The sequence below is a fragment of the Stegodyphus dumicola genome, chromosome 6 (genome assembly GCF_044657685.1).
Source record: "Stegodyphus dumicola isolate Sdum_Otavi_A_Nest chromosome 6, ASM4465768v1".
Lineage (NCBI taxonomy): Eukaryota > Metazoa > Arthropoda > Arachnida > Araneae > Eresidae > Stegodyphus > Stegodyphus dumicola.
Genome location: NC_140773.1, coordinates 218,262,228 through 218,281,273, shown reverse-complemented (window position 1 = coordinate 218,281,273; position 19,046 = coordinate 218,262,228). Strand labels below are relative to the sequence as shown.

At 34.6% G+C, this 19,046-nt stretch overlaps 1 protein-coding gene across 1 annotated transcript in view; it reads left to right on the top strand.

Moving 5' to 3' along the window:
- LOC118184095 (retinoid-inducible serine carboxypeptidase-like) overlaps positions 1 to 19,046 on the top strand; it is a 54,036-nt gene that overhangs the window by 22,306 nt on the left and 12,684 nt on the right. Inside the window, exons 7-8 of the mRNA XM_085819525.1 lie at positions 12,181 to 12,309; positions 16,750 to 16,846. Of these exons, the coding sequence (XP_085675651.1) occupies positions 12,181 to 12,309; positions 16,750 to 16,846 (226 nt within the window). The remainder of the gene's footprint in view (positions 1 to 12,180; positions 12,310 to 16,749; positions 16,847 to 19,046) is intronic.

Here is a 19,046-nt window from a genome sequence, read left to right as displayed (position 1 = left end):
TTGTAGAGCGTTTTACTTTTATTCCCTCCACATCTTTTATCCGTCAGTCGCGAAAGCAGCTCCACCCTATCGATACCCTCGCCTGAATAATAATTTCCATCCCTGAGTGTTTTGAGTGCTTTTGTATAGTTCCTCATCATTTGAATTTTGTAGTCGAACTTGTCCAACTCTTTTCTTAAATATTTTTTCCTATCTTCATTATCTTCTGCACTGTTCTTCCATTCTTTTTTCATAGGCCCTTTTCTAGTTCCGAATTCTTTATTTCTGTCGTTGGCGCGTTTTATGATTTCATTCAGCTCGCCCTCACTTTTGTTCACTAATTCCGATGGTAGTTCAAAACCCTCTTCCCGAATGAAAGACTCGTCGATATCCTTATTTAAGTTTAAATTATAAATCCTGCGCTCCAAATCTTTTATTCCATAATCCAATTCTGGAATTGTTGTGGACTCTAACGATGGAGAGGATATTTCCTGTATTGCATCCTGAACAGCTTTAAGGTGTTTGTTTCTAGATACTTCCTGCTTAGTCATCTCTTCTGTCACAGGCTTATGAAACTCTGTTAACATTTCTCGAACACCTAATTTTTCTTGAAGCTGCTGCTCGTTTTTTCTTCTAAGATCTTTTTGTAACTCACCCAATCATTTTTGGGCTAGTATCTGCCCCTTTATCTTTTCAATGCGTTCCTTTTCTAATTGATTCATCTTTATTACTTAGCAAATAAAGTTTTGCCTTAAAGTAAATGTTTTTGCCTTAAAGTAAATATTTTTTGCCTTAAAGCAAATATTTTCACCTTAAATAAAGATATGATTCGAATAAAGAATTACACGCAACCTGAAGAGTTTGCATATGCTGATCAGCATCCTTTGCTACCCAAACATCCCTTCAGACTTTTAATCACCGGACCTTCAGGGTGTGGTAAGACAAACTTGCTTCTTAACTTCATCTATGATTGGTTGAAGTTTGACAATCTCTACGTATGTGCTAAAGACATCTTTGAGCCCAAGTATTCATCTCTACAAGAAACATACACGCAATTTAATGATATAGAGGAAGATGATATTCTTAGCCTTAAAAAAGTTAAGAAGGTTGATAAAGAAAAAGTTTTAGAAATGTTTCACAAATTCAAGAAGGAAACATTATTCACGTCAGAGTTGGGCGATTTTATAACAGTAGATGAACTTGATCCTAACGTTAAGAATCTAGTTGTATTCGATGACTGCGTGACAGAAAAGAAGCAAAAAGTCATAGAGGACCTATTCATAAGAGGTAGGAAGAAAAATGCGTCCATCATCTATATATCTCAATCATATTACTCAACACCCATCAACATACGCAAGAACTGTAACTACTTTATCTTCTTTAGACTCCAACCAAGAGAGGTTAAACAAATCTTGAGGGAAATCGATGGTAGTCTCACCAGCGAGGAGTTCGATAGTATGTACAAAAAGTGTGTCACGAAACCTCATGATTTTTTCATGCTTGATTTAGTTAACCCTGAAATGAGGTATAGGAAATGTTTTTCTTCTTTAAATAAAACATGGAACAAAAATTAGAGTCATGCTTGTACGCATACAGAAAAAGCTACAAATTCTACAGTGATGTTAGTCTGTCTCTGACAATTGCGAAGTTCTTGTTTGGTACTTCGAGTTTGACAGCTTTCGCTCTGCTTCCCTTAGCATCCTTGAGCATCGTGGCCAGTGTCATAGAGATTATTGATAAATCCTTGCATGTCGCAGAAAGGAAAGAAGAATACAAGTTTGCCTACAAGTTTTATAAGTCTTTACTAAATTGCTTGAGAGCAAAGACTATTTCGGAGGAGGAAGCTTTGATTAAAGAGCAAGAATTTATTAAGGACTTGAAGTACTTCCCCATGGAAAAATATTTAAAGGAGAAAGGTTTGAACGGGTACGAAAAATAATTTTCTATTCTTAATAAATGAGCAAACAAGATAGAAAGATTAAAGGTGGAGATTTAGTCGGTTGGATGCAAGATAAGCTCAATCCACCAGAAATGCATCTTCCTGGTTATCAGTACTGTGGACCTTTTACAAAGCTTTCTAAAAGATTGACTAGAGGGGATCCAGGAGTTAACAGAGTAGATAAAGCATGTAAGAAGCATGACATAGCATACAGTCAAACAAAAGACACTAGACAGAGACATGTTGCAGATGAAGAGCTTTTAAAGGATTTAGATGCCATTGAAAACCCAAACAGCGGATTTTATCCACTCGGAGAAAAACAAGCTAGGGCTATCATCCGACCTATCATAAAAACCAAAAGAGTTTTTGGACTAGGTGCTATTGTGACATATTGCTTGATTTGTAAAAAGAAGACAGGTACACTAAATGTTGAAAATTCGGTAACAAGCAACGGAAGGCCTATTATGAAAGGAAAGTGTGAAAAGTGTGGATCAAGGAAAAGTTCTTTTTTAAAGTTGACGGGGTAACTCAGAACACCCCTAGACTGAGAGATGTGTACTATGATCCTGAAACTGGATATTGCGGCATCAAGGAGCTTCAGAGGAAGGTGCATGTTCCTAGAAAGGATATCGAAGAGTTCTTACACCAGCAAGATGTTTATACCAAACACAAACCACTTATCCGTAAATTCAAAAGAAGGAGAACTTACGTATCACACATTGACGACCAATGGCAAGCAGACTTGCTATTTTTAAAACCATTATCAAGTTCTAATGATGGTAACAACTACTTACTAACAGTCATAGACATTTTTAGCAAATATGCTTGGGCTATACCAGTTCGCAGAAAAACGGGAGAAGAAGTTACTATAGCGTTTAAAAAGATCTTTAAGGAAAGAATTCCTCAAAAAATTCAGACAGACAAGGGGACCGAGTTCATTAACAAAGAGACGCAACAACTGTTTAAAGAGAATAATATTCACTGGTTTACTACTGAAAATGTCGAAATCAAGTGCTCCATAGTGGAAAGGTTCAACAGAACTTTAAACGGTAAAATTAGAAAATATTTAGCAGCAAACAATACAAAAAGATACATAGATGTATTGAGTCAGTTAGTAAAAAATTATAACAATTCCTACCACAGAAGTATCAAAATGACACCTGTTGAAGCCAGTCTAAAAGAAAACAGTGGTGATGTGTATCACAATTTGTTTAAAGAAAAGGTCATACATAAACCTAAATACCAAGTAGGAGATAAAGTAAGAATATCAATATATAAGTCTGCCTTCAGAAGAGGTTATCAAGCAACTTTTACAGAAGAAATATTTGTCATTTCTGAAGTATTAGAAACTGATCCAATCACTTATAGAGTTCAGGATTTAAATAATGAAGAGGTTAAAGGTACTTTTTATGAAATTGAATTGGTAAAGTATGATAAGAAAGACAACGTATATAAGATTGAAAAAGTCATCAAAAAGAAAGGGGACAAATATCTAGTAAAATGGTTAGGCTATCCTGAGACTAGCTGGATTGATAAGAAGGATTTAGTTTATTTTTAATAGCCGACGAAAGCTATTAAAAATTATAATTCACTCATTGGGGTCATCGCACCCATATTTGTGCTCCAATTTAATGCATCGAAGATGGTTCTGCAGATTTCTTCATTCTGAGCTAGTGTTGTCATCAGTTTAGGTAGCTTAAGTGGGACCTCATAACCACCTCTTTTCCGTAACATTTGGTATAAAATATAGTCTTTGCTAATTAAGTTCTTACGCTTCGGATACAACTCTATGTATTTAGAGATAAAAGATGACAAATCAATCATAAGCTCTTCTTCGAAAGGAAAGTTATACTTACTTATCCATTTATAAAGATTTGTCATTCTGCTTTTCATTCTAGCTGTCTGCGCCTTTTCGAAATATAAATCTTCTAATTTGATAGGGGGTTTATTTGGATTATATCTCAGTTCTTCACCACATGCTTGGCAATTGTACCATTCATCACCAATTACATATTTGTGTTCACACTCTTTAGTTTTCAAGTCTGAAGAAACTTCTGTGTCTGGACTAAACAATCTCATTATTTCCTCCATTTCTTCCGTCATGTCCATATTTATTTTAATAAGTGTTCCTTTTAACCCCTTTTAAATTGATTGATAATGTTGTTGTCATGTCTATACATAAGTGCATGAGGTGCAAAAATCAAAAAGTCTTGGTGCTGCCAGTTCTGGAGGCGGATCTCTATTGGCGGAGTTCGAAGAGGCATGAGGGATTCAGGACAGCAGTTGGGATAGGACCAGTTGGTGATACCCTTGAAATGTTCAGTACGTAGCCGAGCTATTATAGAGGAGAGGTTTCTTGGGGGCCTTACCAAAATGCTGATCCTTCGCCTGGCATCTGTACAGGTGACTTTTGAGGTTGCTCTTTATCGCATAGTGACCGTGAGCCAAGGTATGGATACCATCTGGTAATATGTGCCGCTTGTCATCATCTCCTGAAAGGGCAATCTTATTTACTTGTATGGAATGAATATTATGTTTTGTGCTTCTAATGAGATTCATAGATCTGTACTGTTTTTGATGTGAGAATAGACAGTTTTTGTAATCCTCGAAAGTAATTCTATTTTTCACTACACATTTCTTAATACCTTTTGATTTTTTAACTAAGTCTTTTTCAGTTTTACAGGCATACATCTTAGATATTAAGCCAACGTACTCTTCCAAGATCCCCCCTGCATTTTCATCCTTCATCTTCCCCAAAACCTTTTTATTAACTCGCGGCATTCCATACCTATTATCCTCCGGATAATCAAACGTGTCAAAATGTTCAAGCATTCCTTTCATATCTTCATAGAAATCATCAGTTTTTATATCATAGATGAAACTATCCGTATCCATGTACAACAGTATAATGTTTTTCCCATATTTAGGTGCCATCACATTATAGTGGAAGTCGTACATTAAAGTTTTGGATAAATCTAAGATACTCATTCCAACATAGATAGGTTTATCAAAGAGTACTGCAGTTTTGTGCATATGTATAGCGGCTAAATTTTCTTCAAATATGGTTCTTCCTTTAAAATTTGGTTTAGCAATAAGTTTTTCGGCTTTCTCCGCATCACAGCACAGTTTGATATCAAGCCTTTTTCTAATATTTTCCATTGTCTTACCAAACACAAAGTTGTTCATGAGTTTATAGAAATCTTTTTCAAAGTCATTAGTTGCTTTAGTTCTCATTTCAGTGTTCAAGTCGATATATGTCTTCAGCCAAGGTGCTTGCTTATACTCTAATACCCTGTGTACTTTCTTCAATTTTAAGCCCATTTGTAAAAATTGTTTCAAACCCCTGTAATGAACCACATAATGATCTTTGTCATATAAGGTTGTTAGTAATTTTGTATGTTTTGAGCCATCAGGAACTCTGTTCTCAGCTCCTAGTGGGAGGTCTGAATGGAGATCATGCAAATATTCAGGATATTCCAAGTCGCATTCTAAGATATAACCCACATCTGAATCGTCGGGGATCGCTGTTACATCTATATCGGTATCCCCCCACTTGAAGCCGCCATATGGTAGAAATTGGCTCATTGCCCATCCATACAAGTTATTGGCATCTAGGTAGATTAAATAATTAGATTCTTTACTTCTGTCATAGTCTTTCATATATTTATTATTAGCTTTCCCATACCTATTACAACACTGAGAAATCCCACCTCTGGTTCCTTTTTCTAACATTAAAATCATGTTATAATCAGTCAATAATTCTAATTCCTTTCCAGTTGTTTTTAACATAGCATCCCAAGAGAGACCGGGTGCAGTGAAGTACCATGCAGGATCCAATTTGTAAGTCCTTATGCAGACATCTCTAAAATGTTCCATAATATCAGCTAAGATCAGTACATCAGTCTTCACATACAAATCAGAATACTCACCTAAATTTTTAATGTTGAAGGTCTTCCATACTGTTTTGGCATGTGCATAGTCCTCGTGTGATATATCCGACTCAGTCATTTTGTTGTAAAATTCTTTTTTGTTGGGTAGTCGTGTTTCGTCACATTTATCCCACGAGTCCATATAATCATACGGATACACGCCTTTTCTGGTAACGAGGTCCAATTTGTCCTTGGGAAAGAATTTGGCTGTTTCTCTGAATTCTTTCACATTTTTGGCTAAACTATCAATGCTGCTAGCCATGAACTTAAAAGAATCCAGAAACCTCAACTTTATTCCGGGTAGCTTGACCTTTTTACCATCACCTGCATCTACCCATTCCGCTCCAACCTCTTTGCTGAATGAAATGTATTTTTCCTCAGTGTTTGGAATGACATCGATATTCCCATTATCACCACCTAGCTCTTTTATGAATAAATGAGAATCGTACCCAGATAAGTTGTGAATGAAGACAGGAATGAGGGAAGGGTATTGGTACATTAAGTTACATAATTTATGAGCTGGCCCTCTATAGTTTGATTCATGTTTGGATGGATCGAGTAAATGGTCATGATCCATTACTTTTTGGAAGTCCTCAGAGTCTTTCGGTGAATATGGTGATGGTACTTCTTTGATGTTAAACCCGCAGATATGACATATATGGGTTCTCTTGAAATGCCTGTCATCTTCATCAGTAATTTTGATTGGGTGCTTCTTATCATAAATTTTCTTTATCTCTAAGGCCTCAGCTTTCAACGTTTCGTAAAATACTTTAGTTGCATTTGGACCTCTATATGTGATAGGCGGTTTGTAGTCTCCGTGCTTATATTTAATGTAAAGTGAGAAACTCATGGGTTCATGTTTTTGGTACTTCTGCATGTAAGAGCTCTTGGGATCTGGCTGACATGTATCTATCTTAGTTGTTAAACTTTCAAAATCTGCATACATTACAAAAGGTGCTCGTAGCGATTTATGGTAATGTTTGAACTTTAATTTTGAATCTTTTTCAGGCATTACTATTTTAACAGCCTGATTTTTCTTACAATCCTTTTCATGCGTTTGAAGATCTTCCTCAGAGTGAAAAAATAACAGGCACCTTTCACATGGGTATACTCTTCCATTATGCTTGGTTAATTGCCCACATATTAATTTGGACATGTCTTTTATCCAACAGTAATGACTGTTCCCTTTCTCGTTTCTTATGTAAAGTAAATTGACATGCTTATCTACTTTATGCTTAGTTATTCTTAAGGGGTATATGTTAGTCTTTTCATCGTATGAGTATATGTTCACTGATATGTTATTCAATTTTTCGAACCTTTCGAGTACTCTGTCTTCCATCTTTACTGGGTATTCAATGCCTTCGAACTTTAGCTCATTTTCATATGGCTTATATTTGGTGACTCTTTGGGCATCTTTTTCTGCTGGATGTAGTGCAGACAGTATCGCCCATTTAAAACACTCATTATCATTCTCATTTTTTACGTTTATGACTGCTTTTTTAGCTTTAATCACTTTTGACAAATCAATGTAGGATGATCCTCTCAGTGGGGTGTACTTATTGATCCTCACCTCAAGACTTTTGATTCTAGCAAGCGTCCAACCTGAACCCCTTGCAACAAACTCCTCCATCTCCGTCAATAATTTTTGGATAACTGATCTGTAATAAGCTACCAAATCAGTTGATTCTAAGATGACTTCATTTTTTGTTTTGAAGTTTTTCTCCATTTCTGTCATCGTTTCATCTTTCCCTTTTTCATAGTCACAGAGAAATTGGAAATTAACCTTCAAGCCATGCAGCCTCTTCAGATGTTTTGTAATAAGACCCCGGACCAGTGATGAAACATCGTTCAAGAAGTCTTTGGGAAGCATCAGATTGTGCTCATTTTGGACATCATACGTCACCAAACGGTTTTCAAAAGCCGTATCAATTTCATTGGGGGTATATAGCCTTCTCTCTCGCGAATCTGAAAACAGGTCGGAATCAAATTCGAAGTGACGGTTGAACAAAACGCTTTCTATGTATGCTTTGATGTCTGCCTTCCTCCGTAGTTTGGAATAGCCTGCGATGCCACGCGATCGACAAAATTCACGTAGTTGGTTAATGGTCATATGATGCAGCCCCTGCATATTGTCAAAATCATCTCTGTGAACCTCCTGGCTGGCCTTCTTAGGCTTATAGTTTTGATGAGCTTTAGTTTGTAAGTGCTTATTTATGCTAGATTCCTTTATTAACTTTCCGCAACACCTGATTTTTAGCTCCCTCTTCTTCTTTCGCTTGATAAACAAGTCATTGTGGAACCTGGAAAAGCCGTTGTGGTATTGAATGAGGGCGATCAGTTCCACCTTTTTAAGTTTCGAGTATCCTCGAATATCATTTTCTCGACAGTAATCTTGTAACTGTCGAACTGTTTTTGATTGAAAATCCATTTTGTCTTTCTATATACTACAAACCTTCTCTTTAAATGCTTTTATTATTCACTAGGTATTATTAATCAATTACCCATTGTCTCTCCTTTGACGCTCTAGAAGCCATACATAATGGTGCACTGATGGTATAAATTAATACCCTCACTAAATATACCATGCCAGTGGATTATGTGGGGGACGAATGTCCCCTTGCAAAAGAAGCATGCGATGAAGAGGAAAAGTGGCGTTTGTAAAAGCGGCGTTTTGGAAAAGTAGCGTTTGTAAAAGTGGGTTCGATTTTAATGGAGGGTTGGAGAGCCATCACATTCTAAAAGTGGGTTCGATTTTAATGGAGGGTTGGAGAGCCATCACATTCTAAAAGTGGGTGGAATTTTTATGGAGGGTTGGAGAGCCATTGTTTTCTAAAAGTGGATGGAATTTTTATGGAGGGTTGGAGAGCCATCACATTCTAAAAGTGGGTTCGATTTTAATGGAGGGTTGGAGAGCCATCACATTCTAAAAGTGGGTTCGATTTTAATGGAGGGTTGGAGAGCCATCACATTCTAAAAGTGGGTGGAATTTTTATGGAGGGTTGGAGAGCCATTGTTTTCTAAAAGTGGATGGAATTTTTATGGAGGGTTGGAGAGCCATCACATTCTAAAAGTGGGTTCGATTTTAATGGAGGGTTTCGCAGTCATTGTTTCGCCCCCAAAGGTCACTGCGCCAGCTCTCTCATTTGTACACTACTTATATTAGCAATTGAATAAATGGCAACCTTTTATGCTAACATTACGCTTGGCTATGATTATAGATTTTTAAATGCTCTAAGAAATGTTGACGAGAAAAAATTCAACAACAATTTCTTTTCATGTAATAAAAATAGATTTTGTTAATGAAATTCATAGGCCAAAAGATTACATTTAGTGCTATTTTAATTAAGAATAACTGATATGTCATTCACCATAAACCCAGAAGTGGCGGCAGAATATGTTGGCACCGTCCGGCAGAATTTGGGGACGTAACCGAGTGGCAAAATTAAGGGATGAGAAGTTTTTATGATTTAGGGAAAACACTAAGATCCAAAGTTTAGGCACAGTGAAAATTTAGAACTTAGGAAAGTGCTTTGTAGCAGAATTTAGGACTTGTAGAGACTGCACCAGGCAGTATCGAGTGTCGTCCCTAGATAAAGCTTTAAGTATATGTGGGAGTTTATTTATTCAGAACTCGGATTAGTTTTAAGCATGTGCAAGAAATAAACGTAGGTATAGTAAATAACTAAACTAATACAATTCAGGCTTTATTCAGTACGCAATAGGAGCAAGATAAAATTTAGCGAAACAATTTAGCTTTCATTGCCAATCTTGTGATACACAGCCAATAATGTATCACAAATGCTATTAAGCTAGGCTAAAATTAGTGGACTGTGCTGCTCCCTAATCTTTTAGTTTGATCCAGCTTATTATTTTTTGCAGATTTTTATTATTTCGGCAATTTTATAAAAACTAAGCTTGAACTTTTTTACTTAACATATTTTACTTAAAAACAAATTAAAATTATTATAATTATTACTGGCTACTGCTATGCATCATGTAAATTATACCAATATTTGAAATCAAAATTTGAAATTTTTTCTAATTTTTGGTAGCTTCAACTTTAATCTGGGTAACTAATGGTGCAATTATTAGTGCAAGATGTTTACAATTTCTAGTCTTTCTCTATGTATGCATTAATTTATAATTTAAAAAATTTGATCTTAAGTGAAATATGGTCAATTTTTCATGGCAGTAAAATAAAGTATTTATTAGCCCAAAGGGGCAAGTAGCCAGGAAGATCTATTAGTCTCAAAATGACATTGTAATGTTTCATTATAAATGTTGAATAACTTTTTAGATTGTTGCCACCAAATATTATCACCCTGTATTATATTTAAAGAAACTTAAAATGAGGAATCTGAATGAATGTATGTATGTTTCCTTGCATTGTGAAATATATATATACAGTACAAAGTCCGAAATCCGGACTGGTCGGGACTTCGACGATTCCTGATTTGGGATTTTTCCGAATAATAGATCATCAATTTAAATCTGGTAAGATGGCATGCAGAAATTATACAATTAAAAATATGAAATCATAATTTATGAAATAAAGAACAATTATTATCTAAAAGGTATCAAAATTTTCAAAAAAAAAAAAAAAAGCTTAATATTTATTTGTTTACTTTATCAAACATTTCTTTCAATGCAGGTTGTTTAAGAAGCTTCCACAAAAAATTCAAAAAGTTCCTTTTTCTTTTTTCTTTTGTTGTATACAGTGGACTTTCCAATGCCATACTCCTCGCATAATTTTGAGATGGATATGCCTTTATCCATTTTTTGCAGCAATTTCACTTTTTGTTTAATGGACATCAAAACATGGTTTCACTTTGTAGATCATTTGGCAACTCCAGAATTGCAAACTCTTTTCGACATAATCGAAAGTTCAAGCTTAGTTTTTATAAAACTGCCATAATAATAATACTCGGCAAAAAATAATAAGCTGAATCAAATTAGAAGATCAGGGAGCAGCGCAGTCTGCTATATTAATTGAAATGCATTAGAATCAGTAAAGATAATTTTAGCCTAGCTTAATAGTGTCTGTTATACATTATTTGCCATGTATCACAAGATTGGTGACGAAAGCCAAGTTGTTTCGCTAAATTTTGTCTTGCTCCTATTGCGTACTGAATTAAACCTGAATTTTATTAGTTTAGTTATTTACCATACCTACATTTATTTCCTGCACATGCTTCAAACTAATCCGAGTCCTGAATAAATAAACTCCTACATATACTTAAGGCTTTATCTAGGGCCGGCGCTCGATACCGCATGGTGCAGTCTCTACAGATTATAAATTCTGCTACAAAGTGTTTTCCTAAGTTCTAAATTTTCACTGTGCCTAAACTTTGGATCTCAGTGCTTTTCCTAAATCTTAAAAACTTCTCATTCCTTAATTTGGCTGCTCGGTGCTTCCGCAAATTCCAAAAATTTCGTCTTCCCTAAATTCTGCCATCCGGTGCCAACATATTCTGCCGCCGCATCTGGGTTTATGGTGAATAACATATCAGTTATTATTAATGAAAATAGCGCTAAATGTAATCTTTTGGCTTATGAGTTTCAGTACAAAATCTTTTTTTAACATATGAAAAGAAATTTTTGTTGAAATTTTCCTCGTCAACAATTCTTAGAGCATTTCAAAATCTATAATCATTGCCAAGTGTAATGTTAGCATAAAAGGTTGCTATACTCTTGTTATTATATTACTAATATAAAAAAAAGTTTAGGCATCACTGCGTGAGTTATTACTGAAGCTGTCATGTACTGGTAAACATGCAGTGATGAAAGCAAAATATAATAAATAATGACTCGCCGGGTCAGCGTCAGTGATATAAAAATAGGTGAATGTTTCGGTTTGAGATGTATGCCAAGTAGATACTTGGCTATGGAGCCAAATAACTAATCTCACAAATTTATGCTTACATAATTGTTTTTCTATAATGAGGTATTTTATTTAGCGCCCAAGTGAAATTAAGAATCAGACTTTAAAGTGAAAATTTCTACATGTTTTATTATGGAAGGAAAATCAAATGTGCATGTGTAAAGCATTAATTAAGAAAAAAAAAATTTTGTGGCTTTGAGGTCCAGATTTTAGATCATTCTAGATAATGGATGTCCGGATTTCGGACTTTGTACTGTATATATATATATATATATATATTGCTAAAAATAACATTATTGCTAATTAATTTATGAAAGAAAAATTTTTTTATCATATTTCAGTTCTATTTTAAAAATGCAGAATTCTTGAAATTGTAGAACATTTTCTAATTTCTGAAAAAAAATGTACTGAGTTTAGAATTAGTATTTTGAAATTTTTAATTGATATTTTAGTCTTTGCTGGATACTGCTGGACTTAATGACGTTCAAGCGAAAGCTTACCAGATTAAGCAATCTGTGGACTCAAGGAAGTTTAAGCTAGCTACTGATCAATTCTCCGAGTTACAAGAGCTTATTGGAAATGTAAGTTCATTAGTAGTTAAGTTATAAATTTCTGAGAATTTGTGATAGTACTTTTTATTAATTTTCTAACTATAAAAAATGTGTGGAGAGAAGTCTCTCCCTGTCTCACATATATACCTTTTTTAAAGTTGAAAAGAATGAAATGGGAATGAAATAGCATTTTTGGTTTTCCTAAAATAGCATTTATTCCTAGTTGTTGCATTCAAATAACTTTTCAAGCAATTTAGACAGTGATATCTATCTGTTTGTATGGAGGAACCTCATTTCATTTGGTTGGCTTTTTGATTGTGATTCGAGCAGATGTTAAATCAATTTTTCCCTAAAAAGATAAATAAAATAAATTTGTTCTAGACTCAAAATAAATGTGTATGGAGTGCTATAAAGGAAAATTTAACTGCATATTTCATGTATTATGGGGAGCTGGTAAAAAAGACAAGGTTTCTAATTGTTTGCACTGGGAATTACGCCTGCATGAAAACATTTGGTAACTCTTCTAATATTCTTTCTTTTCTCTTCTCTTTTTTAACACTGGATAATATTTGGTATTGAAAAGCTGAGCAATTTTTATTTAAAAACCTGCCCAATATTTATTGTTTTTCAGGAATTTTTAAAAAAATTCCTGAAATGGTCAGTTGCATCGTCATTGGGTAGGTTGATGTTTTTGCTGACCAGAGTTATATTAGAACAGTATAAAATTTTGAATTATCATCGTGTTAAATTGGGTAGATTACTATATGAGAATCCTGTAAAGGTTGTTCAGAAAGAGTTGTATGATTTTCTGAAATTTCTCCCTTGACCATATTGAATCATTTTGTTCATCTGTATTTATGGACTAAATTCAAAACCATTAAAACTGCCACATATTGTTATATACCAGTGTGCAAAACTTAAGCAACAAATTCATTTTTTAACATATAACTATGAATTGGTGAAAAGGGCTTTTTGCAATCAGTACAGTGGAAAGCTAATTGTAAAGGTGATGCATATGGGAATATCAGCACCATGACATCAGAAGGTATGTTTGCGCATGCAAAATGTGAGGAGTTGGAACCCGTAGTACAAGGCAACTTAAAGGAAAAGAAAACTTAAAGAGAAGAAAGGAAGGCACATTTCTAGTCATTATTCTGCAAGTGAAAATGAGATTGTATGGGCAGTATGGCTACAAGAAAACGTCAGGACACCTTTACATGTGGTAGACTGATTAGCAAGCTCGAGGAGAGGCATAGTTTGATGTCCATCACAAAAGAGTTTGGAATTGACAAATTGTTGTTTCACGAGCTTGAAAAGCCATCCAAACAACAGTTACAGCTATAAGAAGGGCTGGTAGTGGTTAGCCAAGGAAAACAAGAATGATTGATGACCAATATATTACCCTGCAGGTGAAAAGAAATCGAATCTAGACAACAAGCAGCATTTGCACATTGCAATCGGACAACACTTGTCTCGATTTACTGTGGCCAAACAACTATGGCCTACTCACCAGTCCTCGTGAATGCTGCATACCAATGAAAGCAGCTTCTGAGACGTTTATGTTAACACATTGACTGGACAGACGATAACACATTGACTGGACACCTCATCAATTAAGTCAAATTCCCTTTATTGATGCGAGTCGTTTCAGCCTGACAGATGGCTCTTGGTGCCACTTGATATGGAGAGAGGTAGGGACATACTTTTATCCCACTAATACCAGGCAAAAAGACCATTGGGGTGGTCCTGGCATGCTTGTACGGGGACACATTATGATGAATGGATGAACAGAGCTCCATGTTTTTACCAAAGATCATAACTGTGATGAAGTTATCTCTTCCCATGTCCATCTTTTCTGGGGTACCATTGGTTCCAACTTTGTTTTTATGGATGACAATGCATAGACACACAGAATTCATGCTGCCAAGGAGCTCTTGGGAAGTAAAGATATCTGCAGAATGGATTGGCCAGCGTGATCCTATGATTTAAGTCCTGTTGAAAATGTGTTAGATACTTTAAACTAGGTTGACTAAACGAAATCTTACTAAGGTTGTTTTGTTTATTATTCTTCCTCTTGTCCAGACAGTTTCTTTCTCCCCCCTTTTTTTTGTACCAATGCCATTCTGTCAGCAAAGCCTTTTACTATTTTGTACTGTATGCGTCCTATTCATTTTTTTTTTTTTGTTGTTTTGGTAGTTTCCTTATAGTTTAAGTACTATATTTTACCTCTGTAGTGTGAATTTCATATCTCACAGTTGATTTTTTGCAGACTAACAGAATTAGAAAAGTTGCTTAAGTTTTGCGTGCTAGAGTAGATATGTCTCCCTTGTGCCTAAGAGTTTTTAGAAAATACTGTAATTTGAATGTTTTTTAGACTGTTTCCCTTGTTGCCTTGTGTCACTTGTGTGTATGCAAAATTTGGACCAGCAGATGTGCACTGATCAACAGTCCATATTAGTGATTTTTGACTCGTATAGTCCATGTGTAGTGAGTTTTGATCCAAGTCAAATGACTTGGTCTTTGCAAACTGAAGTTAATATTTCATTTGTTCAAGTTTACTTGCACAAATATTTATTGGGTTGTTCGGAAAGTAATTTCGTTTTTTCCCGTCAGAGGACTTAATTACATTTTTTCGAAACCAACTTCACACTTAAGCCGCATAACCATTATATGTCTTGAGAGCTGATATTACAAGGCTTGTGTGTGAAAAAGTTCTATTAATTCTACGCAGTAGTTTTTGGTTGGTGCCCTTTTAAATATGGAGAGCAATAAGCAGCATTTTCATCATATTTTACTTTTTCACTTCAGAAAAGGTAAAAATGCTGTCCAAGTGAGAAAAAAATTGACGGATGTGTATGGAGAAGGCGTGTTAACAGTACGCCAGTGCCAGAACTGGTTTGCAAAGTTTCAATCTGGCAATTTTTATGTCAAAGATGCACCACGGTCTGGAAGGCCGGTCGAAGCTGACAAAGATGCGATAAAGGCATTAGTTGATGCAAATCGGCGAATAACCACACAACAGATTGGTGTGAGGTTAAATTTGTCGAATTCGACTGTTTATGGCCGCTTGAAAGACCTGGGCTTAACTTCGAAGCTCGATGTGTGAGTGCCCCATGTTCTTACGGAGCGAAATTTGTGTCGTCGCATTGACGTGTGTGATTCGCTCCTCAAACGTCAGGAAAATGATCCATTTTTGAAGCGGATTATTACTGGGGACGAAAAATGGGTCGTATACAACAATGTGAAACGCAAGAGGTCATGGAGCAGAAAAGATGAACCGGCTCAAAGCGTTTCAAAAGCCAACATTCACCAAAAAAAGGTGATGCTGTCCGTTTGGTGGGATTTCAAAGGAATCATTTTTTTTTTTTTAGCTTTTACCGGACAATACAACTATTAATTCGGAAGTCTATTGTCATCAGCTGAACAAATTGAATGATGCACTTAAACAGAAGAGGCCAGAATTAACCAACAGGAAGGGTGTAGTGTTCCACCAGGATAATGCGAGACCTCATACAAGTTTGGTCACTCGCCAAAAGCTTTTACAGCTTGAATGGGACATACTGCAACACCCACCATATTCTCCAGATCTGGCGCCTTCCGATTATTATTTGTTCTGGTCCTTGCAAAATTTTTTGGATGGTGAAACCTTTACCTCAAATGAAGATGTCAAAAACCACCTGAATCAGTTTTTTGCCAGCAAGGACCAAAACTTTTATGAGCGGGGAATCATGTTACTGCCAGAAAGATGGCAAAAGGTGTTGGACCAGAATGGCCAATATATAATTTAATAAAATATTTATTCATTATACGAAAATTGTCTTTCATGTTCCTAAAAAAAAAAAAAAAAACGAAATTACTTTCCGAACAACTCTATACATTCGTATAGAATTGCACTTTTGCTGATTTCTGCAAATTTTGTTACTATCACTGATGCTGTTGTATAAATTTTGAGCCATTATCTCGCCTAAGTTTTTTGGCTTTACATCCTGTAGAATGAGAGAACATATATATTAGCATTATATAATGTATATATGTATTGTATAATGTTAGCATTATATAATAGATCAGATTACAGCCTTAGAACACACATCACATAAAACAGTAAAATGTAGAGTACTACAATTTTTCCTTTTTTTTTTTTCTTTGGCCCCAGTATGCATATAAATGGAATTTGTATCAGTATATATTTAAGAAATATAGTTCTATTGAATACTGTTCCTTCATCTACTTCTCTAGTAAAATAAAAAGGAAAAAAATGTTAAATATCATTTGTTATTAATATATAAAGTAAGTAATGTTGAATAAATTTGCTTTTTTTAATTCTTAAATTAGGCACAGTAAATTCCTTATAATAGAATTTGATTTTCATTGCATGATATTTATATATGTATTTATTTTTTGTATTTGAGACTCAGTTTATGCATGCAGAATGAATACATATTTAAATACAGATATATATATATATTTTAGCTTACTCATTCTGTTGATTGGTATAATATCCTGAAAAATGAAGGTCCACAGCAGAATGTATCATCAATCAATAAATTTGCAAAAGATCACAGATTACGTAAGTTACTGTTACAGCAACGTAATTAATTTTTTAAATTTCAGTAATCATTTGAAAAAATTATTTATCTAAAACTAATATGTTTCCATCTAGTAGCACTTATTTAGTGTTTGTTATCTGTTCTATAAAGAGTGATGTGTAGTACTACACCTATGAATTTTAGTTGCATTGGTCTTCATGTACAGTATTTTTATTTGTATTGGCTTGCAGTTATTCTATTTTGGACTATTGTTCCAAGGTATAATAGTTGGTATAGTAGATTCGAGTAATCTGCAACTGCTTAATCCATGAATGCATATAATTTGCAATAGTTTTTGGATGTCAATGAACAAAATTTAGATTTTCAGGAAATTCAACATGGAAAATGTAAGGGAATTTTTCTTATATATCAGTAAACTTTTTAATAAAAATATGCTCGATTAATAATTTATTACTTATTATGGTTAAAAATGTAAATTAATTTTACTTTTGAAGTTTCTCAACATTTTAAGAATGCATATAAATTTTGTTATTAATCTAATTATACATAACATAATGACAGAATTACCATAGAATTAATTTTAGGGAAAACTTTGCTGCAAATGTTTTATAAACAAAGTATTTGTTTACTTTTCTTCCATATAAAAGCATAACTATCGCTTTGAAAGTAATTTTGTTATATTTTGAAATAATTTAACTCATGCCATTTATTTTACATAACATATTTTAATGCATTTATGCAAAGCTTTCTATTTTTTCAAAACTTTTCCTTCTCTATTTACCATAGTTTTCTTTCCATTTCATTTTCCCCTTCCATTGCCGTTATTTTCTTCATATGTAATTGTATTTAAAAATATAATACAGTACAAAGTCTGAAAATCCAGATGTTCAGTAACCAGAACCCCAGACCACCAGCAATTTTTCTTTTTTACAAAACTTAGAAAGCAAGAATGTTATTCTAGGAAAAACAGGTATGTTTTAAAAGCGAATTTTTATCCCAGCTACCCGAGATTCTTGTACATACATCACTTTCAAACACTGTAGGCTAAGAAGACGCACCATGGCCATTAATTAATGCTAGCCACGAGTGCACATTTGGCTCTTGAATGCAAGCAGGTTGTCTTCACTTGAGTGGTTGTAGAGGGGGTTAAATTTTTCTATCTGACCTGAACAATAAGCTTAATGACATATTTGATTAAAGTGGGATGTTGATAATACTAGTTTTCTTTTATTGGTTTAACAGCGGGTAAAAAGGAAGAATTGGATTTGGAAGAACAGCTATCTTATCAAAATTTAACGTTCGAATTCTCAGTTATGTTGAAAAGATTTCCTTGCACCACTACAAGGGCCAGAAGTGGTGGCCATTTCATTATGGAAGCACCTTATAGGTGGCCATCATTGCCTCCTATGAAGGGACAGATAGGTATAAACCATTGCCTTCTCCAGTATTCCACCCTATGCCCATTACTACGGCAGTTAGGGTCACTAACTGTTATACCGGCTGGGTGGCACCCTGTCATAGTAAATACCCTGACTCTGTTTAAAATTAAGGAATTGTGGGAATGAGTTTTGTATCGCTGGATACCTATACATGTGGACATAAGAGGTAACATGCTGGCAGACACCACAAAGTCTGCAATCGTATGTCCAGTCAGCTTGTCTCTTCGGATTATATCAGCAGATTCATCAAACAGAAAATCTTAGATAAATAGCAGAAACTCTAGGATGAACAGCTTAATAATAAGCTAGGAAGTGTGAAAACTAGAGTGTAATACTGGGATACTACTAGGAACCGGAAGGATAAAGTCGTACTGACCCAACTTAGAATCATTCACTCCAGAGTCAATCACATTTTTCTTCTGAGATGGGAAAGTGAAATGGTTTGTAATGCAATGTATTTCTTGCCATGCATCATTTTTTAATTGTCCTTTTTTTAAACAGACTTAGAATGAAGTATTTTAAAGACTGTGACATACCTCTTGATCAAATAATTGGAAAAGAGCTCATTAGAAATTTCTTTCAATACCTGAAAGAAATAGGTCTTTATTATTTAATTTGATTTGATTTTTAGTGTAATATATTGGTATTTTATAAAATTGTATAAAAATTATAATTTAGAATATAAGCCAAAGGATACCAAACTTTTATATGTCATGGTAACCTGTATGTAGAAATTATTACTATGGCACCCTATTTGAAAATGGCTTGAAACATTTTTTAT